The 23,934-nt window shown below is 46.5% G+C and overlaps 1 protein-coding gene across 1 annotated transcript in view; it reads left to right on the top strand.

Annotated features, from left to right (window-relative positions):
* The window catches only part of atp8b5b (ATPase phospholipid transporting 8B5b), a 306,737-nt gene that overhangs the window by 69,543 nt on the left and 213,260 nt on the right, over positions 1 to 23,934 (top strand). The window contains exon 8 of the mRNA XM_041183329.1: positions 11,346 to 11,428. Coding sequence (XP_041039263.1) covers positions 11,346 to 11,428 — 83 coding nt within the window. The remainder of the gene's footprint in view (positions 1 to 11,345; positions 11,429 to 23,934) is intronic.

Raw genomic sequence — 23,934 nt, 5'->3', positions numbered from 1 at the left:
AAATTATGGACATGTCCCAACTCATGTGACAGTGTCACATGAGGGGATATGTTAGGGAAATTTTATTATTCTATTTTTAGCTTTTTGACATTTAGAGCCGAACTCCCTAAGGCTAAGTGCAGCCTTAGGGAGATGAGTGCGCTCTTTTGCGCGCATGCGCGAAAGAGCGCACTCACAATTTTGGGATCCCCCCCTCTGTCCGCACAGGGAGCGCATAGCGCTTCTGTGCGGACGTCACGCTGGGCGGGCCTTAATTGGCCCACCCACATAAAGTGGCGCTGTGCCCGCGATTGGGTGCACTGATCGGAAGCGTGTGCATGCCTGCCCTTCAACTTTGCTCCCGACGGGGTGGGGGAGAAACCCTGCCCATTATGAATTTTGGTAAAGCTTTCTATGTCCTGTCTGCCATCTGCTCTAAAACAAATTTCTCTTGACTTTTTCTATTGTTCCGGTGATGATCTTAAATAAATGTCTTCAATGCAAAGAGACAACCCAACAATCAGTCAGATTTTCACGAGATTTTCAGAGAGTGGTCATGCTGCTGAGATATGTTTGACAGTCTCAGAGGAAGAAGTGGTGGTGCTCAATCGATTAGGGACGGACAGGCTAGAAGAGGGAATGCCCTGAGAAAGTCATCCTCTCCAACAAACTCACTGTTGGAAGAAAGATATCCCTTCCTAAAACCATCAAATGGATTACCATGAAACAAAAACAATGAGGTGGCTCAACAGGAGACACAATTAAATTAATAATGCAGTGGTAATAGAAAACTTTTTTTAATTCATTTACGGAATAGGTGTTGCTGGCAAGGCCAGCCCATCCCTAATTACCCTTGAGAAGGTGGTGGTGAGCTGCCTTCTTGAACCGCTGCAGTTCCTGTGGTGTAGGTACATCCACGGTGCTGTTAGGGAGGAAGTTCTAGGATTTTGACCTAGAATGCCAGAAGGAATGGTAATATATTTCCAAGTCAGGATAGTGACTGGCTTGGAAGGGAACTTCCAGGTAGTGGTCTTCCCATGTATCTACTGTGCTTGTCTTTCTAGATGGTAGTGGTCGTAAGTTTGGAAGGTATTGCCGAAGGAGGCTTGGTGAGTTCCTGCAGTGTATCTTGTAGGTGGTATACACTACTGCCACTTTTTGCCGATGGTGGAGGGAGTGAATGTTTGTGGATGTGGTGCCAATCAAGCGGGCTGCTTTATCCTGGATGGTTTCAAGCTTCTTGGGTATTGTTGGAGCTGCACCCATCCAGGCAAGTGGAGAGTATTCCATCACATTCCTGACTTGTGCCTTATAGATGGTGGACAGGCTTTGGAAAGTCAGGAAGTGACTCATTCGCTGTAGGATTTCTAGCCTCTGACCTGCTCTGTAGCCACAGTATTTATAAGGCTAGTCCAGTTCAGTTTCTGGTCAATGGTAACCCCCAGGATGTCGATAGTGGTGGATTCGACAATGGTAATGCCATTAAATGTCAAGGGATGATGTTAAATTCTCTATTGTTGGAGAAAATAGAAAGCTTGCTGCTTAAAGGGCTGGATATTATCTTTTGTAATTTAGACAGTCCAGCATTCCTTCTCCCTTCTCAGGTATTAGGATAAGGAACATTTAAAAAAACTGGAAAAATATTACAGAAGGAGGCAGATGAATAGCCACTAATCATGGTCTGCATGGGAACCAACAATGTAGGAAGGAAAGGAACAAGGTGTCTGTTCTCTCTTGTACCCTTTTGGTTCGATTCTCATGTTTTCTTCCTCTTCCTATCACCGAGCCATGCCATTCTTCATTTCTCCCCTCTCGAGCATTTTATGCGCCCCCCCGCCAATCCCTACTTCAGTTCCATCATTACTCTTTTGCCTTTCTGTTTGCCTCCTTCTGTCACTGGCTTGAGTCATCTTGGGGGGAATTGTCCCAGATTTCCACTAAGTGCAGTAGTGGGCGGGTAAACCGATATTGTACCCACCAGTTGCAATGGCGGCTTTCATGCTGTTGGTCCCAAACCAGCCACATTAATTATGCATTTCTGGGAAACACGCCACTTCCATGGCGGGTGGGCAGGCTCTCATTCACCCGCCACGTCATCAACTCACTGCTTCATCATGCTGGGTGCCATATTTAAAATGCCACTGCATGCACACTTCTCAGTGCTTTCAGCCCACAGCTAATGCCTGGAAGACATGGCCCTGAAAGGCAAAATGACTGCAGTGCCAAGGTTCAATGACGCGTCCCTTGAGTGCCTTTTGGATGCAGTGGAGGCCTGCTGTGATGTCCTCTGCCCCTGCTCTGGCCGCAAGATGGGCAGCAACATCACCAATTCAGCTTGCGGGGCCATGGCTGCGGTGGTCTGTGCCAACGCCCTACAAAATAGGACAGCCACCCATTGCCACAAGAGGATGAATAATCTCCTCTGTTCTGCCAGAGTATGTCACTCTTCTCATCACTCATAACTCACACTCACAAACCATCACACATCCATAGCGCCCTCACTCACTGCCAATTCAAGGGACATCATCATTCACTCTCTCACAAACAACTTTATTGTCCTCATCCCATCCATGGGACCACTCACTACCCGTACATGCCAGGTAAACTTAACATCTGCCAGGCAGGTATCCTGCTTACACTCTCTCCATCTCTAGTCATGCAGGACAAGCTGGCACACAAGAGGGAGAGATCACAGACTGGTGGAGGAATGTCTGAGCAGGGGCATGTTATTAGTTCAATTGCAAAACTTCTATTTTATTTTTATTTGCTTTTGGAACCCGGATAACGTTTCCAAAAAAATGCAAAGGCCACTTGGCCTTTTCGCCTGCCCGCCAACTGTTAGGTTGGATGGGCAGTGAAAACTTTGCCTTAATTGATTATTTAATGGTCTTAGCGGGCTGCTTAATTGTCGGCTGGTGTGATGCCAACTCCGGCATGTGACCGCCGTCCAAAGTATCGCACTGCTGTGAGTTGACAATGGCACACTCGGCTGACGTCAACGAGTGTCATTTCATGCTCAAGCGGGTCTGACAGCGCCAACCCACTAAGCGAAAATCTCTGCCCTATGTACAAGTGATTAATAATGGTGCCCAGGTTGTGCAGCTACATCTTCTTAACATTCCTAACCCTGCAGCTACATCTTGGTGCTCCCTGAAGACTCACAGTGGAGGTGGAGGCAGCCTGCTGACTGCGATGCCCTGACTGTGATGACCTTGGTGGGGTCCTCTGGAGGGCTGAGACCTGGAGGGCCCCGACCTGCTTTTGGGGTCCTGCTGTAGTTACTGAGGTCACAGGAAGAGGGGATTCGGATGAATCAGATACTCCTGGAGTCATCTGGATGGATGGCCCCCAGAAATAGACCTGCTGATCTTTCTCCCTATGGGTGCCTGAGTGCCCCTGGCTGATTCCTTGAGGGGAAGTGGTAACTGGAGTGAAATCGGGCTGCTCTACACTGCTTTCGCATACACACTGTTGTAGGCCAATTAATGCATCAGCGATGCAGTTCAGCCTGCGCAGCAGTGCAGGAGCGACGTCCTGGACCAAGGTCTCCATGGCGGCCGCCATCCTACCAGTTTTGACCTCGGTATGTTGGCATGACGGCGCTATCACCTCAGCCTGAAGGTGGACAGACTCCTCCACCGTGTCTTGCAATCTGAGGAGTGCAGCAGACATCCATTCCCGATGTTCCTGAGTTTGCCTTTGCAGCTCCAGCAACTGTGACATGACCCAGTCCAGGGGCTTGTTATCTGACTCAGACTCAGCAACATTTTGGCCCCCAGCAGTCCTCTGGGTGCCAGGGACCTGGGAAGTCCCTGCCACCACCTTCTGCAGATCAGAAAGTGCGATGTGCTCACCAGATTGTGATCCTGAGGCTACTCTACAAGCTAGGTCCCACCGAGATGTGTGTCACTGCGATGGTGGAGGGTGTGGGTGAGCGGTAGAGAGGTTTAGATGGGAGAGAGGGAATTTCTAGAGCTTAAACGGCTGATATAACAAGCACTGGTGGGGCAAAGGAAATGGGTGATGAACAAGAGGTCAAAAAAGTGAGAAGCAAAACTTAAAAGAAGCCATAATTGACGAAGATTGACAGAAGTACAGGATGAGAACAAAGAAAGAAGTTAAGGAGAGATTAAATGGGTGAGGAGAAAAAGAGGTACAAATGAAGGACTTAAAGGAGAGAGGGTGTGAATTTCAGGTTCCCAGCGTTGCTGGAGTTGGTGCAATGAAAGCTGAACTCTCTCCTGGGGGTTGGCAATGTGCTGTCAGCCATGTCCAACGCAGCCCAAGTGGCATATCATGCTGAGCAGGGCACTTGTGATCTACCCCTGAGTGCATTGGAAGCAGCTGAAGTGGTGCTGTGATATCAGGCTGCCTTACCGGGTGATATGATGCCCATTTTCCAAATTTGGAGCACACAGGTTAATTGTACATATTTGCTTGTCACTCATCAAAAATCAAGCGTTGAGTGCAACAGGGGTCCAGCCCTCATGTTATTTAAACCAGGCACCCAACTTGCAGGTAAGGCAATTTTGAACAATTTTTGCTTCTACAAAGACTCTAGAAATACGCTGGAGATTTTTTCTGGAGGTGTTGTGGTGAGTTCCTGAATTTAGCAGAGGGTGCAGCTGCATCACACAGAGCGGGCAGAGGATTTAAAAACAAAAAACTGCGGATGCTGGAAATCCAAAACAAAAACAGAATTACCTAGAAAAACTCAGCAGGTCTGGCAGCATCGGCGGAGAAGAAAAGAGTTGACGTTTCGAGTCCTCATGACCCTTCCATAGAACAGAGGATTTGGTGACTTGTCCACACAAAGACTGCAACAAGTGTGGGAGCAGCAGTAGCAACGCCTCTGGTTGTGCAGTGCAATAGGGCGATGGAGCAGAGATTGCTTGGCAGGGAAGTCTTGCAAAATGTCTTCTTGCCAACTTGAAAATGGTCTCCTCCATGCGCCTTGATAGTGACAGGAGGCTGTCTGGGAGGCCCTCTAATGCATCCAGCATCTTGGTGTGCATGCCCATCAGTGTTCTCCAGTATGCCACCCTATTGAGCTCCTCATCTGAGTTCCCTGTGCAAAATCTGTCTGACCTTGCCCTCTGGTGAGCTGGCAAATTAACAGTCCTTTGCCATGTCCTGGCTGCCACTCACTCACCACATGTGAATCCCAACTTCATACTAGCCTCTAAGGTACATGCAGTGCCAGTTTCAGCGCTGTGTGGTTTTTCTCCTTCATTCCAGTTGTTCTGTGCCTGAGCAAGTGGAAATGTGTGAGGGAAGTGAAGTGGAGTGGAGCGGTCCAGAATAGATCTTAGCCTTCCATGCTCCCCTACCCCAGCCCATTCCATATGAGGTATCTTACCCTATATCCCATTCCCGTTCATGCTCTAAGCCTCTCAATTCTCCAGTCTACCAGTCCACTGTGAACCCAATCCCTTCTCTAATTGCCAACAGCCAGCAGTGTCACTAGTTGTCCCTTGATTTCCAACCTCTGGAGTTTTCCTAGTACTCCGATGCCCAGCCCTTTCATTAGCGTGATTAGAACCCAAAATTCATTTGAGTATTCTTATACATCAACTTCATCCCCCATGATAACTCTCCATTCAAGCAAGCCCTCACTTCATTCCCTTTGCCCCTAATCCTGTAAGCCTTGATTCCTTTCTGCTGCATTCCACCCCAATTCCTTTTGGCCTGAACCTCTGCCCCATCTCTCTTTTAGCTATGTATATTGCAGCACTTCCTCCTGAGATATTGCACCTGTGGGCAATGCTATGAGAGTCAAGTTATCTCACGCATTATGTGCAGTGGGGTTTAACTAGTTTCACAACACTAATCCATGGTCTCTAGTTTGGAGTCCGCCATCATGGAGGTTAAAAAAACCCATTGGGTAGAAGGGTAAAGTTTTGTTTTGGGTGGTAGCGTAAAACAGTGGTTTTGCTTTGGCTGCTTGTTATACATTCTGTCAAGCATTTTGCTCCATTGAAGGCAATGGAACTGAGTATTAGGTGGGCCCTTTAACAGGCGCTAGGCCATCCAAACAAATTTCTACTCTGTTATTTCCTGATCTTTCTAAACAAAATTAAACTGAAATCATTGCCTGCTTGCTACACTGCCCATTTCACATTGAAGTGTATAGAATTAAAAAAAAACATTTTGGTGGAAAGTTTCACTCTTCAGTTACAAGTTTGGACATTAAAGATACACCACCACTGAACATCAAGCCATTGTTTCCAGGACTGTCACTGACCTCATCTCCTCTGGGGATCTTCCTCCCACAGCTTCCAACCTGATAGTTGCCCAACCTTGGACTGCCCGCTTCTACCTCCTACCCAAAATCCACAAACAGAACTGTCCCGGTAGACCGATCGTGTCAGCTTGCTCCTGCACCACAGAACTCATCTCCCGTTATCTTGACTCCCTTCTCTCTCCCCTTGTCCAGTCCCTTCCCACCTACATCTGTGATTCCTCTGACACCTTACGTCACATCAACAATTTCCAGTTCCCTGGCCCCAACCGCTTCCTCTTCACCATGGACGTCCAATCCCTCTACACCTCCATCCCCCACCAGGATGGTCTGAGGGCCCTTAGCTTCTTCCTCGAACAGAGGCCCGAACAATCCCCATCCACCACTACTCTCCGTCTGGCTGAACTTGTTCTCACAGTGAACAATTTCTCCTTCAACTCCTCTCACTTCCTCCAAATAAAAGGTGTGGCTATGGGTACCCGCATGGGCCCCAGCTATGCCTGTCTCTTTATGGGGTATGTGGAACATTCCTTGTTCCAGACCTACTCTGGGCCCCTTCCACAACTCTTTCTCCGGTACATCGATGATTACTTCGGTGCTGCTTCCTGCTCTCGTCGGGACTTAGAAAAATTTATTAATTTTGCTTCCAATCTCCACCCCTCCATCATTTTCACGTGGTCCATCTCTGACACTTCCCTTCCCTTCCCTGACCTCTCTGTCTCAATCTCTGGTGATAGACTGTCCACCAATATCCATTACAAGCCTACCGACTCCCACAGCTACCTTGACTATAGCTCCTCACACCCCGCTTCCTGTAAGGACTCCATCCCATTCTCTCATTTCCTTCGCCTCCGTCGCATCTGTTCCGATGATGCCACCTTCAAAAACAGTTCCTCTGACATGTCCTCCTTCTTCCTTAACCGAGATTTTCCACCCACGGTCGTTGACAGGGCCCTCAACCGTGTCCGGCCCATCTCCCGCGCATCCGCCCTCACGCCTTCTCCTCCCTCCCAGAAACATGATAGGGTCCCCCTTGTCCTCACATCACCCCACCAGCCTCCGCATTCAAAGGATCATCCTCCGCCAACTCTAGCATGATTCCGCTACCAAACACATCTTCCCTTCACCCCCACTGTCGGCATTCCGTAGGGATCGTTCCCTTCGGGACACCTTGGTCCACTCCTCCATCACCTCCTACTCCCCAACCCCCACCTGTGGCACCACCCCATGCCCACGCAAAAGATGTAACACCTGCCCCTTCACTTCCTCTCTCCTCACCGTCCAAGGGCCCAAACACTCCTTTCAAGTGAAGCAACATTTCACTTGCATTTCCCCCAACTTAGTCTACTGCATTCGTTGCTCCCAATGTGGTCTCCTCTACATTGGAGAGACCAAACGTAAACTGGGTGACCGCTTTGCAGAACACCTGCGGTCTGTCTGCAAGAATGACCCAAACCTCCCTGTCACTTGCCATTTCGACACTCCACCCTGCTCTCTTGCCCACATGTCTGTCCTTGGCTTGCTGCATTGTTCCAGTGAAGCCCAACGCAAACTGGAGGAACAGCACCTTATCTTCCGACTAGGCACTTTACAGCCTTCCGGACTGAATATTGAATTCAACAACTTTAGGTCTTGAGCTCCCTCCTCCATCCCCACCCCCTTTCTGTTTCTTCCCCTTTCCTTTTGTTTTTTTCCAATAAATTATATAGATTTTTCTTTTTCCCTCCTATTTCCATTATTTTTAAATATTTTTAAATCTTTTATGCTCCCCCCACCCCCCACTGGAGCTATACCTTGAGTGCCCTACCATCCATTCTTAATTAGCACATTCGTTTAGATAATATCACCAACTTCGACACCTATGTGTTCTTTTGTTCTGCTGTCTGTGACATCTTTTGATGATCTGCTTCTATCACTGCTTTTGCCTACAACCACACCACCCCCTCCATTTCTCTCCCCCCACCCGCTCCCCCCCACCACCACCCCCCCCCCCCCCCCCCCCTCCCCCCCCCCCCCCGCCCCCCCACCACCACCACCACCACCACCACCACCACCACCACCACCACCTTAAACCAGCTTATATTTCAACCCTTCCTGGGATTCACCTAATTCTGTCGAAGGGTCATGAGGACTCAAAACGTCAACTCTTTTCTTCTCCGCCGATGCTGCCAGACCTGCTGAGTTTTTCCCGGTAATTCTGTTTTTGTTTTGGATTTCCAGCATCCGCAGTTTTTTTGTTTTTATATTTGGACTGATAATAGCAGTCAAGGACTAAATTGTCTGAAAAATCATTCTTGAAAACTGGAGATAGAAGGCTGAGAATCTAAACAAATCACTTGGTGACATCAAGTGGAACTCAGCACTCAGAGACAATATTCATTGAAATTGGGCAGTAATTTACAGGTTTGCCCTGCTGAGATTTGCACCCTTGCTTGATTTTGCAGATCTGTCCTGATCTTGCAAACCCACAGGTTTTTTTTTCATTCTGCTCTTGTCGAAGGATTTCTAGTTGCCTGTTCTAAGCTATGGGTCTGACCTGCTACCAGTTTTCGCCAAGCTCCCCCTTCTGCCTGACACTAGTCCTAAAGGTAAACTGGCAGCAAGAGGAAGAAAGAGCACATCACCTGACCCACAATTTTCCACTCATTTTGCAATATCCTCACTCAAGAATTACCCCTGCAGTTTGAATGTTTCTTAATAAACAACTACATACTAACCCCCTCACATCTGTTCATTGTAATAGCCTTGCTGCTAACAGAATGCTGAGTCATAGTTTGGTGCCATCAAGTTTAAATAGTTTGGGCATTAGCAGAGTTTCAGCAGATCGTTCCCAATGGCTAATTTTTTGCAGCAGTACACACAATGATATTTTGACTTGGCTATCACACTCACCCCCATTTTCCTATCTCTTTTTTACTCCCACTTCTCTCCTCTCACTGTCTTCTCCCTGCTCCTCTCTTTCCCTCTCCTTTCCATTGTCTTCCTCATTCTGCTCCCCAACCAACTTGTGATTGCTCCTCTAATTCTCCCCCACCTCCCTTTCGCTCTTGCCATTTTTTCTCTTCATTTCCCTTATCTATCTACTCATCTTTCCCATTCCCTCTTCCCCTCCTATCTGCCTCCTTCTCATTGGTTCCATTCAAACTGGTTTGACTATCAATGCGCAGCAACATGGGAGATTAACTAGAACATTATTAGATGTCAACATTTGCAGTTGAAACTGCCAATGTAAACATTTATAATGGGAATTGTTCTGTGCAAACAGTCGTCTGCTATGATATAAGTACAGAAATGATGATGCTATGATATTATTTGGTTAGTAAGCTACCCATTTCTAGCTACCATTTTTTAAATTTTTCTCCACTTTCCAAATTTCCTTCGAGTATTTTTTAAAACAGATTTATCCTCTTATTTTTTCAAATCATGCTACATTGTTGTTCCACTTCCCATCTGCCATGGTGCCTGTCATTGGGATGGGGCCTGTTGTTGGCTATTTGCCAAATCTGGTCTACCTGAAGTGCCCAACATTTCCATTGTGGACGGTAAGTGCAAAAAGCACTGGCAATCTGTATACAAGCTGCATGTCAGGGTCCTTAGCTGCCATTCACCTCCATTTTGATGTAGAGTTGTCACACAATGTGATTGAAATGCCTGAATAGTGCATCCGTTGGAACTAGTGATGAAGGGAGACTCTTCTTGAAGCACCCCGACAGAAAATTGGCAGGAACAACACATTTACATCAGAATCCCAAAATCACCCAAAAATTATTAATCCGTGGAGCAGCCTTTTGGTTAAAGGCAAATAACCTGGAATAATTCAGTAAGTTGAATGCTCTAATGGTGAGCCTAGGGTGGGATTTTATCCTGATGTCAGGACTAAATGCAGGTCCCAAGCCCATGCATACGAATGGTGGGAAAGCAATGGCAATTTTATCACTAGTGGCCAATCACGAGGCCATTGCCGGGACCGCTATCCCATTAAGGATGGGGGCCTGCCTCCCTGACTTGCCGGTCCAATCAGAGGGCCAACAATTCTGCAGCCTCTGTAGCATCAACGATTGAGGCACATCATATTGAGGCACCCCCTAAGGGTCAGCAAATAAATTGTTGATGTATACTGTTGCCAGGAACCCAGGTGTCGGCAATTGGAGGCATTAGGATCGTGAGTGTGACCATTGCTGCTGTTTGATCCCCCCCTGAGCCATAGAGTCTCCAGAAAGAAAGGCTCCCCATGTCTCCCCCTACCATGGAGGCGCTTGGAAGCTGTCTCAATGCAGTTTGCACACTCCACACTCGGTGGGGTGGGGGGGACCATTCCAATGCTGGTAAAATGCTGGCGGGTTGGTAAAAAGGCCATCAATAAGCCAATTAATTGGTTTAATTTGCCACCTGCTTCCAGTCAATGGGTAGCCGAGCTGCTGTTATTCCTGCCCCTGCAAATATTTCTTGGCTGCTGGAACATGCCAGGCTTTCCTAAGGATGTCTTTCACTGCCATTTTACCACTCAGCCCATCCCCAATGGTCTAGTAAAATTCTGTCTAGGTTTCTGTGCAAGGCTGAACCAGTTGGGTGAGTGGCCTCTCTCCTCTCCACTTATCATTATTATACGCAGGCCTTCTTGCTCAAAAACGTGATCCACATTTTGAAGAAGCACATTTTGCACATATGCATACCTTCACCTGTCACCTTGCAGGTACTAGTTGATAGTCTTGCAAGTGATCATTTTGAAATGTCTTTGTCGCCTGCAAAGAACACAAAATTTTAGAGGGGCTCATATAGGTTAAAGACAATATTGTCTTAATGTCAACACTAATCAGAGGCTCCATAATCTTTCAATAAGTTATTAAAATTGCCAGATTTACAGGTTCTGAAACTCTGGGGGCTTTTCCCCAATATACTTCACATGACTCTTGGGCTTCTGTTGTCCTCCTGTATTGTTCATTACTGTACACTGTGGTAAATGAATGGAAAATCATGTGGACTGTTCTCCTTGTGTGAATTTCTAATGTGTGTCCTTGTTGTGCAAATCTCTTCCAGGAGGGATGATTTGCAAAGTATAACCACTCTGTCATAATTTTGGAAGGCTATTTTATGATTTTCATGAATATTAATATGATTATTATAGGGAAACCAATCTAAAGGTTAAGCAGGCGTTAACAGTCACTTCAGACATGGGAGACAACACCCAGGCTCTGGCAGCTTTTGATGGTATGTTAATTTTCATTATAAAGTATTTTATCTAAATATTAAAAATACAAAGATACATAACACAAATGTTGAATTTATGTGAATGCTACTGTAACAATTATTAACCCAAGGATTGAAGAATTTACCAAGGATATTTTATGGTGTCCAAATTGCTGAGAAAATTAATCAATATACAGTCACTAAATCAAAGGGTACAGAGGTTTTTTTTAACACCCTGTTTTCATTTTGAAGTCGTCTAGAAATAAGGTCAGCTAAGACTTTAAACATTTCTGACATTTGGTTTTACTGACACTAAGCACAACAATTTTACAGATAGGGATGCTTACAACCAAATCAGCAGTCTCACTCAAACCTCAGAAGGGCCACATTCTTATGCTGAGGAAAACTGAAGGACTAATTCTCTGCTGACATCTTTTTTGGTATTCTTCTAAATGGTCTCATGGACTGTCCTCGTTGCACTTTAGAATAGCTGTTCTTTTTGGTGTTACCCATAGTTATTTCAAGTTTTAAAAGTATACAGCGAATGGTGTGGCAATTACTGAAGTCCATTTTGCTGATTGCAAGGCTTTTGCACAAACCATGGTTACATGAGTAGAAATTCCACTTGGAATACAGCATGACTTGTAGAATGAACAAAGACCATACAGAGCAGGACTAGCTGCTGGAAGAGGGAGGAAGGGTAGAAAGGCCCTCAGCAAGAGACCAAATCAGTTCAGGAAACAATTCTCCTACCTGGACCTCAGTGAGGAACAACATGTGAGATGTCTGCGCTTCAATAAGGAGCTCGTCACTGAAATCTACCAGCTATGTGAAATTGAACAATGGTGTGTTTCATCATCACCCTTATCTTACTATTCCACCACTCCCTGGGCAGATTGCAGTCCTTGGGTATCTCAACAGAAAAAGGGACAAATTGAGGGAGGAGGAGAAAGGAAGAAGTACATGTTTACATCATCTGCAGCTTGTAAGTCAGAAGAGATTGTGTAATGAGAAAATGGGATATGGGAAAAAGGATCAGGTTTGAGGATGCCATGATCTTGAATGGATTTAGCATTTACTGACCTTAACCACTTGTCATGAAACTTCTTGCGGCACCGTATCCAGGTCCTTGTGGCTAAACCTCTGGGAGGAGATGTTTGTTCATGTAGAACTGACACTATACAGACTCACTCCGATTCTACAGGAGCAGGCAGTGTTGCGAGCTGATACCTGCATGGCCCACACAGGTTTTTTTTACTTGTTCTTGAAATGTGACTGTTGCTTATAAGGCCATCATTTATTTTCCATATGTAATTGCCCTTGAGAAAGTGGTGGTGATGATCTTGGGCTTCAACTGCACTTTTCCGCCCGCTCCTTGACAGACCAAAAATTTGTCTATCTTAGCTTTATGCATAATCAATGACTGAGATTCACAACTCTTTGAGTGAAGAAATTTCTCCTCATCTCAGTCCTAAATGACTAGCCCCTTATCCTGAGACTGTGCCCCTGTGTTCTAGATTTCCTAGTCAGTGGAAACAAATCTTTCAGTGCCTACCTTGTCAAGTCCCTTCAGAATCTTGTATGTTTCAATGAGGTCACCTCTTATTCTTCTAAACTGTAGAGAATGTAGATCCAATTTACTTAGCCTCCCATTATAGGATAACCCTCTCATCCCAGGCTAATGAACCTTCACTATACTGCCTCCAATGCAAGGAGATGTTTCCACAAATGTGGAGACCAAAATTGCACATGATGGTCCAGGTATGCTTTCAACAAAGCCCTGTACAATTATAGCAAGGCATCCTTATTTTTGTTTTCCAACCCCATTGTAATGAACTCTTGATCTTGGGGACAAACCCAGTACCATAACCACTTGGCTATTTAGGCCAAGCATCTGCAGGACTGTAACTCTTTTGAGTACAAACCCGTTTCCATCTGTTTCAGATGAAGTTACATTGTTTCATAGTTTGCCATTGTGAGATTTGAACTCTTGATACTCTTTTGAGTAAACCTGTTTCCATCTGTTTCAGATGAAGTTACATTGTTTCATAGTTTGCCATTGTGAGATTTGAACTCTTGATCTTAGGGTTACAAACCCAGTACCATAACCACTTGGCTATTTAGGCCAAGCCCCAAAACTTGAATGGGTTTCAAGTCAAACCCATTTCTATCTGTTACATTGTTTGTCATTGTGAGATTTGAACTCTTCATCTTGGGGTTACAAACCCAGTACCATAACCACTTGGCTATTTAGGCCAAGCCCCGTTGTAATGAAGGCCAGCATTCCTAATTGCCTTCCTAATTGCCTGCTGTAGCTGCATGCTAACTCTCTGCATTTCGTATACAAGTATACTGAAGTCTCTGTGAGAATCAATATTTACACATTTCACATCTTTGAGAAAATATTCTGATTTTTAATCCTTACGAACAAAGTGAATACCCTTACACTTCCCCACTTTATACTCCATCTGCCATCTTGTTGCTCACTCACTTACCCTGTCTATATCTTTTTGCAGCCTCTCTGTGTCCTCCTCACAACTTACATTTTCACTTACCTTTGTTTGGTCACCAAACTTAGATACATTACCCTCTCTCTCTTCTTCTAGGTCATTAATGTGGATTGTAAATAGCTGAGGCCCCAGCATTTATCTCTGCGGCAATCCATTAGTCACTGTCTGCTATCTTAAGAATGCCCCTTTTATGCCTAAGTGTTGAAGTCATGGCACACCACTATCCCTGCCATATCTGTCTAACCTTATTTATTTAATTAGTGAATTGGTTACTGATTTACATAGTTAAAGTAATTACGAATTTCTTAACTTGGAGATAAAAGAAGAGGCTGTAAAAGGGCATAAAAAGCAGCACCTGTTTCCCCTTCACCAAATTTATACCTGTACCAAATTCCAATTTAGCACTCGTTCCTTGTTGCACTCATAACTCATTGTCTCACTCTGTGCTCCTGTTATGTGCAGTAGCAAAATCTGCCTGCTTTATAGAGGGCTGATGACTCACTCCCAAATTGCAACTGCTAAGTCAGCCTCCTGCTACACTAATTAACATCTTTTCAGGCAACCACTTTCAGTTGATTGACAGGTAACTGTCACTGCCAGGCAGTTTCTGTTAACTAGGTTTATTAACTAACTTGCAGCTTTAAATTTCTAAATCAGAGTCTGACTGTTAATCTAAGTTATAGATTGAGAAAAACGTTTCAGAGAGATTCCCACCTGCACAACATTGCTGACTTAGCATTTGTTCTTCGTCACACTCAGTCCTCGTTGTCTCACTCTATGCTACCACTCAATGATAGATCAGATCCTCATTCACCAGCCAGCCAGCCAATGGAATCATCATCTTAAGTGATTTCAATCGACTTGAACTTGACATTATACTGTCATACACAATGGGTGGAATCATCCCAGATTTGCATTAAGTGTGGTAGCAAGCATGAAAAAAGATGTTTTACCCGCCAGTCACAATGGCGAGTTTTCACGCCATATCATCCCCTTCCTGCCATGTCCCACTTCATTAATAATGTACTCACAGGAAACACACCAGATCGTTAGCAGCCGGACTGGGATTTGCCATGACCTCAGCGCTTCCTTGCTCCAAGCGCTATATTTAAAGTGCACCAGAGCATAGCCGACTTCATGTTCACAGACCAGGACTGCTGATGGTGACAGATGTCCCTGAAAGCAAAGAAGCCTTCAGCCCCCAAATTCAGTAACACCTCTCTGGGATGCCTGCTGGACATAATGGAATGCCACCGCGGTGTCCGCTACACCTACTCTGGTCACAGGAGGTCCACCAGTCACCAATCCAGCCTGAGAGGAGGTGGCAGTGGCGGTATGTGCTACCAGAACACAGAGGAGGTCAGCCATTCAGTGCAGGAAGGGGATGAAGACTCTCATCTGTTCCGCCAGGGTAAGTCAACCACCTCATCACTCTCAATTCACACACTCACAAACCCATCACACATCCATAGGGATCTCACACCTCAAGGAACAACACCCTAACTCTCACACACACCCTCACGTCTCCATCAGGCTCCTATCCTCTGGAGCTCGTGTCCTCATCCCATCCATGGCTCTGGTCACCGCACAAACATCCCATCCAGTGCCATGCATCCTGTTCACACTCCATTTGTTTTCATGCAGGAGAAGCTGGCTCACAACAGTAAGGTGAGGTCCCAGACCAGGGGTGGAGTGGCCCACATTAGGCCCCTCACTCACTTTGAGGAGTGTGCCATCACACTGATTGGTGAGGACGTGGACCATGCCTGCAGCAACTGTGAGGTTGGTGGTGAACAACCACATGAGGATGCTGCACCACATCATTCCTCTCTCAACGCAACTGTGAGTGCTCCCTCTCTTGCTTTTGACTACGCTACCATGCACTAATTGTCTCTACTTTGGTTCACAGGGAGCTCTACCAAGCGACAGACACTGGCAGCCAGCCAGTCGCTCAGCTTCATCCAGGTTCTTACCTCCAGCAAAGAGGACACCTACAATGAAAAGCTTAAAATAAGCAGTCTGGAAGACCCTTCAAAGCGCTTATCAACATCCACCACCAGCGCAGAGACACACACCTTGGTGGGACCTAGATCTAGAGCAGGCTCAGGTTCACAATCTGGTGGTCACCTCATGAACAGGTGTGCGCAGCAGGAGGAGGCAGGTTCAGCCAAGCTCCCGGCACTCGGAGGACTGCTGGGGAAGAGGCATCTGTGAGGTCCGAGTCAGATGTCATGCCCCTGGGTTCAGCCTTCCAACCCATCATGGAGAGTCAGCAGAAGGCGGGGCATATCACACAGAGCTGCTGGAAACCCTCAACAGAGTAGAGCGGCATGAGAGTTGGAGAAGTGTGGTCTGCCTGCTCTCTGCTGAAGCGATGCCCACATGTAGGTGTATGGCAGTCTCCACGGGAAGGATTGCGGATGCCATGAGACCCTGGTTCAGCACAACACGGAGTTGTGTGCAGACCTGCACTCCATCGTGGTTGCAATGGGTGAGTTCCTGTAGTGGCAACACAAGAGTGAAATGGGCACCTCGACATTCCTCAAGGAGTCAGGATGGGGCCCTAGGGCACCCAAAGGGAGGAGGAGTGGCAGCTGGACACCCTGGGACATCACTCAGGAATCTCAGAGGCTGTCCATTCCCCCCTTCAAGTTCCTTTTCCCTGTGACCCCCTCAACCTCGTCCTCTGTCATTGCCGAGGGAGCAGTTGGTCCACAGGAGGACAGCCAGAGCAAGCCAGGGCCTCAGCTGTCCAGAGGACACATGCCAAAGTCATCAGAAACAAGAGGGTTGACCATTGCACAGGCTGTCTCCACCCCTGCTGCAGATGTCATGGCAGCACCTAAAAGAAATGGCAAGCCTAGAAAAGTTAAGAAATTCAGATCACAAGTGGTTGCATGGGTGAACACATTTTGTCACTTCATAATCTGAAAATATATTCACTTTCACTGAATAACGTGTAATGTTGTCTTTCAGCTTCATTGGCAGGCCTCGCGAGTCCTCCCACTGCATCCACCCCCACTAGCAGTTCAGATGCACGCAGTCAGAACAGTGTGTGTGTGGCAGAACCTTTCGGAGCCTTGTGCAAACACTCTCCCACACACGCAGAGGCTTCATCCATTGCACTCACCTTACTGTTCTGATCATTTGCAGTGCTGCCTGCTGGGATTCTCTTTCAGTTGTCCATCCAAGCTGACCTGCATCTCCACCCACCCACCTATTGCACTCCCTTGTAGCACTGTGCCCATCAAACACAACGCTCCGCCCACTTTCAATTTCAACAATGAGGGTCATGGTCAAGTATATCATCAGCTTACTGGGGTGCAAATTGCATTCACGCCAGCCTTCAGCAGGATTAGCCTTCCGCCAGGATGGACACCGTCGGATGATCTTGTTGTGGTTTCACGCCAGCGTGAAACCGATTTATGCCCCTCATACCAAATTGTCCTTTCCTGCCCGACATAACGCCCACCGCCAATGGGATCAGACATTTTGCCCAATGGTGCAGATAGTGAACCAGTCTACTTGCAATGATTATATTCTAGATAAGATTGGGTCGAATCTTGTTGATCATTATAAGTCGGTTGAAATTAGCTCAACCTCAGATCTCAGCCTGGATCATTTGTCTGTTATTATAAGACCGATAGCCCCCTTTCCATGTAGCTACGCTGCTCACAAATGCATCATAAGACCTATGAGAGAGCAACATACTTGGGTTCCACCAGGGTCACTCTGCTTCTGACCTCATTGCAGCCTTGGTTCAAACATGGACAAAAGAGCTGAAGTCCAGAGGTGAGGTGAGACTGACTGCCCTTGACATCAAGGCAGCATTTGACTGAGTGTGGCGTCAAGGAGCTTGAGCAAAACTGGAGCCAATGATTATCAAGTGGAAAATTCTCCACCGGTTGGAGTCATACCTAGCACAAAGAAAGATGGTTGTAGTTGTTGGAGGTCAATCATCTCAGTTCCAGGACATCACTGTAGGAGTTCCTCAGATTAGTGTCCTAGGCTCAACCATTTTCAGCTGCTCCTTCAATGACCTTCCTTCCATTGTAAGGTGGAATTTTCAAGTGGGGATGGTCGCTGATGACTGCTGGTGATTGCACAATGTTCAGCCCCATTTGTGACTCCTCAGATACTGAAGCGGTCTATGTCCAAATGCAGCAAGACCTGGACAATATCCAGGCTTGGGCTGACAAGTGGCAAGTAACATTTGCACCACACAAATGCCAGGCAATGAGCATCTCCAACAAGAGAGAATCTAGACATCACCCCTTGACATTCAATGGCATTACCATTGCTGAAATTCCCCACTATCAACATCCTGGGGTACCATTAACCAGAAACTGAACTGGACTAGCCATTTAAATACTCTGGCTACAAGAGCAGTTAAGAGGCCAGGAGTCCTGCGGCAAGTAACTCACCTCTTCATTCCCCAAAGCTTGTCCACCAAGTACAAGGCACAAGTCAGGAGCATGATGGAATACTCTCCATTTGCCTGGATAAGTGCAACTCCAACAACACTCAAGAACCTTGACACCATCCAGGACAGCGCAGCCCACTTGATTGACACGCCATCCATAAACATTCACTCACTCCACCACCGATGCACAGTGGCAGCAGATGTATTATGAACAAGATGCACTGCAGGAACCTTCCAAACTCACAACCACTACTATCTAGAAGGACAAGGGCAGCAGGCACATGAGAACAGCACCACCTGGAAGTTCCCCTCCAAGCCACTCACCATCCTTACTTGGAAATATATGAATGTAAGTTAGGATCTAGCAGCTGGGTTCCACCCTAGGATCAGCCTTGTCCAGTGATAACCTCAACTGGGGATCATTACAAAAGCTTAGTGAATTTTCAATTTGTGTTCTATAGATAGAGCATAAAAGAACCACTGTTCTCTGGTGGTGGAGGGGATGGATGTTGATTCTAGTGGTGGGTGTGCCTCACAAGTGTAGTGCTTTGTCGAGGATGCTGAGTATTGCTGTAGCTGTACCCATCCAAGTAAATATTCTCTCACAATCCCATAGTGGAGAGGATTTGAATGTTCATGAATTGAAATACCATTGCTTTGCTTATGAAATCCTGATGTTGATATGGTTAGAATAGTTAAACTTCTGGTCCGTGAGGAGCACCTAGATTTTTTTTTATTCATTCACAGGATGTGGACTTTGCTGGCTCAGCTAGCATTTATTGCCCACCCCTGGTTGCCCTTGAAAAGGTGGTGGTGAGCTGTCTTCTTGAACTGCTGCAGTCCATGTGGTGTAGGTACATCCACAGTGCGGTTAGGGAGAGAGTTTCAGGATTTTGACCTAGCAACAGTGAAGGAACAGCAATATGTTTCCAAGTCAAGATGGTGAGTGACTTGGAGAGGAACTTATAAGCAGTGGTGTTCCTGTCTATCTGCTGCCCTTGTCCTTCTAGATGGTAGTGGTTGTGGGCTTGGAAGGTGCTGTCGAAGGAGCCTTGGTGAATTCCTGTAGTGCATCTTATACATGGTACACACTGCTGCTGCTGTGCATCAGTGGTGGAGAGAGTGAATATTTGTGAATGTGGTGCCAATCAAGCGGGCTGCTTTGCCCTGGGCTGTGTCAAGCTTCTTGAGTGTTGTGGAAGCTGCACTCACCCAGGCAAGTGAGAAGGATTCCATCACATTCCTGACTTGTGCATTGTAGATTGTGGACAGGCTTTGGGGAGTCTTCTTATCGTGTCCATGGACAGTCAATACATGGCCCAGCCAGAACTGGACACATTTTTGCGTCTTGTTGTTGAATTTGGCAAGATCTGCAACAGTGCAGGGTTCCTCTAGTGATTGGCATTGCAGGAGATGTTGCATAGTCTGTGGCTCAGTTCCACATTCACAAGTTGTTGGGCTGGTTGTATATCCCCATTTGCTTAATGATACCTTTGAACGACCTACACCAGTCCTAAGTCTGTTAAGGCACTTCCAGGTTGCCCAGTTGCAATTAGCTCCTGGGGGAAAGCTTTCATGCGGTAGAATTTCCATCGCTGGGGGTTGTTCGAGACTGGCAAGCCGGTCTTTCCACAAGGCGATGCGGGCTTCAGATGGGGTTGATTGTAACGGAACAACACTGTTCATGAAGCTCTTCCTTGACTTTAGGCGGCTGGGTGTAGGTGTATGACCATGTAGAGGGTGCCTCTCATCTGATGTTTGACAGAGTCGCTCTTTCTTGCTGGCTACCGTTCTTCTTATATCAGGGGGAGCGATACCCGCCAGGATATATGGGGATTCAGGAGGTGAGTTACTCGTCGCAGGATTCCTAGCCTCTGACCTGCTCTAGTAGCCACAATATTTATATGGCTAGTGCACTTCAGTTTCTGGTCAATGGTAATCCCCAGGACATTGATTTTGGGGGACTCAATGATGGTAATGCCAATGAACATCAAGAGGTGATGGTTGGATTCTCTCTTGTTGGAGATGGTCATTGCCTGACACTTGTGCGGCACGAATGTTACTTACCACTTGTCAGCCCGAGCCTAGATATTATCCAGGTCTTCCTGCATTTGGCCATGGACTGCTTCAGTACCTGAGGAGTTGTGAATGGTACTGAACATTGTGCAATCATCAGCACACATCCCCACTTCTGACTTTATGATGGAAGGAAGGTTATTGATGAAGCAGCTGAAGATGGTAGGGCTGAGGACACTACCCTGAGGAACTCCTGCAGTGATGTCCTGGGACTGAGATGACAGACCATCAACAACCACAACCATCTTCTATTGTGCTGGGTATGACAGCGGAGAGGTTCCCCCCTGATTGCCATTGACTCCAGTTTTGGTAGGGCTCCTTGATGTCACACTCGGTAAAATGCCACCTTGATGTCAAGAGCACTTACTCTCACCTCAGGAGTTCAGCTCTTTTGTCCATATTTGAATCAAGGCTGTAATAAGGTCAGGAGCTGAATGGCCCTGGCGGAACCCAAACTGGGCATCAGTGAGCAGGTTATTGCTAAGCAAGTGCTGCTTGCATTGCTGATGAACCCATCCATTACTTTACTGTTGATCGAGAGTAGAGTGATGGGGTGGTAATTGGCCTGGTTGGATTTATCCTGTTTTTGTACAGGACCTATCTGGACAATTTTCCACATAGCTGGGTAGATGCCAGTGTTGTAGCTGTACTGGAACAGCTTGGCTCGGGGCACAGCAAGTTCTGGAGCACCAGTCTTCAGTACTATTGCTGGAATATTGTCAGGGCCCCCTAGCCTTTGCAGTACCTAGTGCCTTCAGCCATTTCTTGATATCACGTTGAGTGAATCGAATTGGCTGAAGACTGGCATCTGTGATGCTGGAGACCTCCGGTGGAGGCCGAGATGGATCATCCACACAGCATTTCTGGTTGAACATTGCAGCAAAAGCTTCAGCCTTATCGTTTGCACTGTTGTGCTGGGCTCCTCCATTATTGTGGACGGGGATATTTGTGGAGCCTCCTCCTCCAGTGAGATGTTTAATTGTCTTGGATGTGGCAGGACTGCAGAACTTAGATCTGTTCCGTTGGTTTTGGAATCACTTAGCTCTACCACTTGCTGCTTATGGCATGCAAATAGTCCTGTGTTGTAGCTTCACCAGCTTGACACTTCATTTTCAGGTATGCCTGATGCTGCTCCTGGCATGCCCTCCTGCACTCTTCATTGAACCAGAGTTGATTCCCTGTCTGGATGGCAATGGTAGAGTTGAGGATATGCTGGTTCACGAAGTTACAGGTTGTGTTCAAGTACAATTCTGCTGTTGCTGATGGCCCACAGTGCCTCATGGATGCCCAGTCTTGTGTTGCTAGATCTGTTCAAAATCTATCCCATTTAGCACCATGGTAGTGCTGTACTACACGATGGAGGGTATCCTCAATGTGAACGCGGGATTTCGTCTCCATGATAACTGTATGGTTGTCACCCCTACCGATACTGTCATGGACTGATGTATCTGCTGCAAGCAGGTTGGTGAGGATGAGGCCAAGTATGTTTTTCCCTCTTGTTGGTTCCCCCACTACCTGCCGCAGACCCAGTCTAGCAGCTATGTCCTTTAGGACTTGACCAGCTCGGTCAGTAGTGGTGCTACCGAGCCACTCTTGGTGATGGGCATTGTAGTCCCCCACTCAGACTACATTCTGCACCCTTGCCACCCTCATTGCTCCCTCCAAGTAGTATTCAACATGGAGGAGCTCTGACTCATCAGCTGAGGTTGGGTGGTATGTGGTAATCAGCAGGAAGTTTCCTTGCCCATGTTTGACCTGATGCCATGAGACTTCATTGGGTCCGGAGTCGATATTGTTGGCATGTCCAAGGGCAACTCCCTCCCGACTGTACACAGCTGTGCCGCCACCGCTGCTGGGCCTGTCCTGCCCGTGGAACAGGGCATTTCCAGGAATGGTGATGGTGGCGTCTAGGACATTATCTGTAAGATATGATTCCATGAAGATGACTATGTCAGGCTGCTACTTGACTAGACTGTGAGACAGCTTTCCCAATTTTGGCACTAGCCCCCAGATGTTAGTCAGGAGGACTTTGCATGGTCGACAGTTCTGAGATTGCCATTGTCATTTCCAGTGCCTAAGTCGATGCCAGGTGGTCCGTCCGGTTTCATTACTTTTTTGTGCCTTTGTAGTGGTTTGTTACAACTGAGTTGTTTTCTCTGCCATTTCAGAGGGCATTTAAGAGTCTGTTGGTTTCACACACTGTTGGGAAACTTGGTAATGGCTGTGCCGTTGATGATTAGTGAGAAGCAATTGGGCCTACATGGACATGGTTATTTGTCAGCTTTCAAGTTGCTAACAGTATTGGGTAGCCCTTTGAAGGAGAATTACTCCTCATAGCTTCTTTTCAATGTTTCAGGCCTAGATTTTTACAGAGTTATCGAGACTTTGTGGTATATTCAAAATGGCACTGGGAACCTGGATCCTGAAGTCCCCCGTCCCATTTATGACAGATCCTACTTTTGCCATAGGCAAAGGAGGCAGATCATGACTCACGCATGGAGAAAACCCAAACTCAACAGGGATTTTTGAACTTAATGCTGAGTTTAAACAGACCTAATTTTTGCTGGAACAAGGGCCTTATCCTGCAGTGTGAGAGTTATGAATTTTTAAAGTTGACATAAACGCTCATGAAGAGTGGATAAAGTCTGTAGAACTGTCAAGCTGTGAGGTTATTTAAATCTCCTGGCCTTTAAAAATAAAAAAAAGCACAGCTTGTCTGCATCTTTGAGTTGGAAAAGATCTGTGCTTGCAGTTTCAATAGCTGACATAAACATAAGTGTAAAGATTATAGCATCATTATTGCTTGACTGCTTCCACAACCTATCATCAGAGTGGGGAACTGTAAATTCAGTTTTATTGACAGCAGGATTGTTAAACGATTAGCACCCTTTGATGTGGGGTTATGAATCCAAATGTTTGTTTTTATAAGAGAGTAATTAGTTGAAGGTATTTAAATGTATTCAGTGGTTTTTCATGAGTTTTTTTACAAATTAATTTCTACACACTCAAGAAGCTTGACACCATCCAGGACAAAGCAGCTCACTTGATTGGCACCTCCATCCACAAACATTCAATCCCTCCACCACCGACTCACAGTGGCAGTAGTGTGCACCATCTACAAGATGCACTGCGGGATCTCACCAAACCTCCTTAGACAGCACCTTCCAAACCCACGGCCACTACCATCTAGATGGACAAGGGCAGCAGACACATCGGAACACCACCACCTAGAAGCTCCCCTCTAAGCCACTCACCATCCTGACTTGGAAATATGTCACCGTTCCTTCACTGTCACTGGGTGAAAACCCTGGAACTCACTCCCTAACAGCACTGTGGGTGTACCTACACCACATTGACTGCAACAGTTCAAGAAGGCAGCTCACCATCACCTTCTCAAGGGCAGTTAGGGATGGACAATAAATGCTGGAGCCACATCCCATGAATGCATAAAAAAATGATGTGTGTAATAGGTATTTAGAACTTTATTTCATCACAGCATGGCTCTTGAGGTTTGACTA

This window comes from Carcharodon carcharias, chromosome 1 (genome assembly GCF_017639515.1).
Source record: "Carcharodon carcharias isolate sCarCar2 chromosome 1, sCarCar2.pri, whole genome shotgun sequence".
Taxonomy (NCBI): Eukaryota; Metazoa; Chordata; class Chondrichthyes; order Lamniformes; family Lamnidae; genus Carcharodon; species Carcharodon carcharias.
Note: the sequence above shows the minus strand (reverse complement) of the source record. Positions and strands in the feature narration are given on the sequence as shown.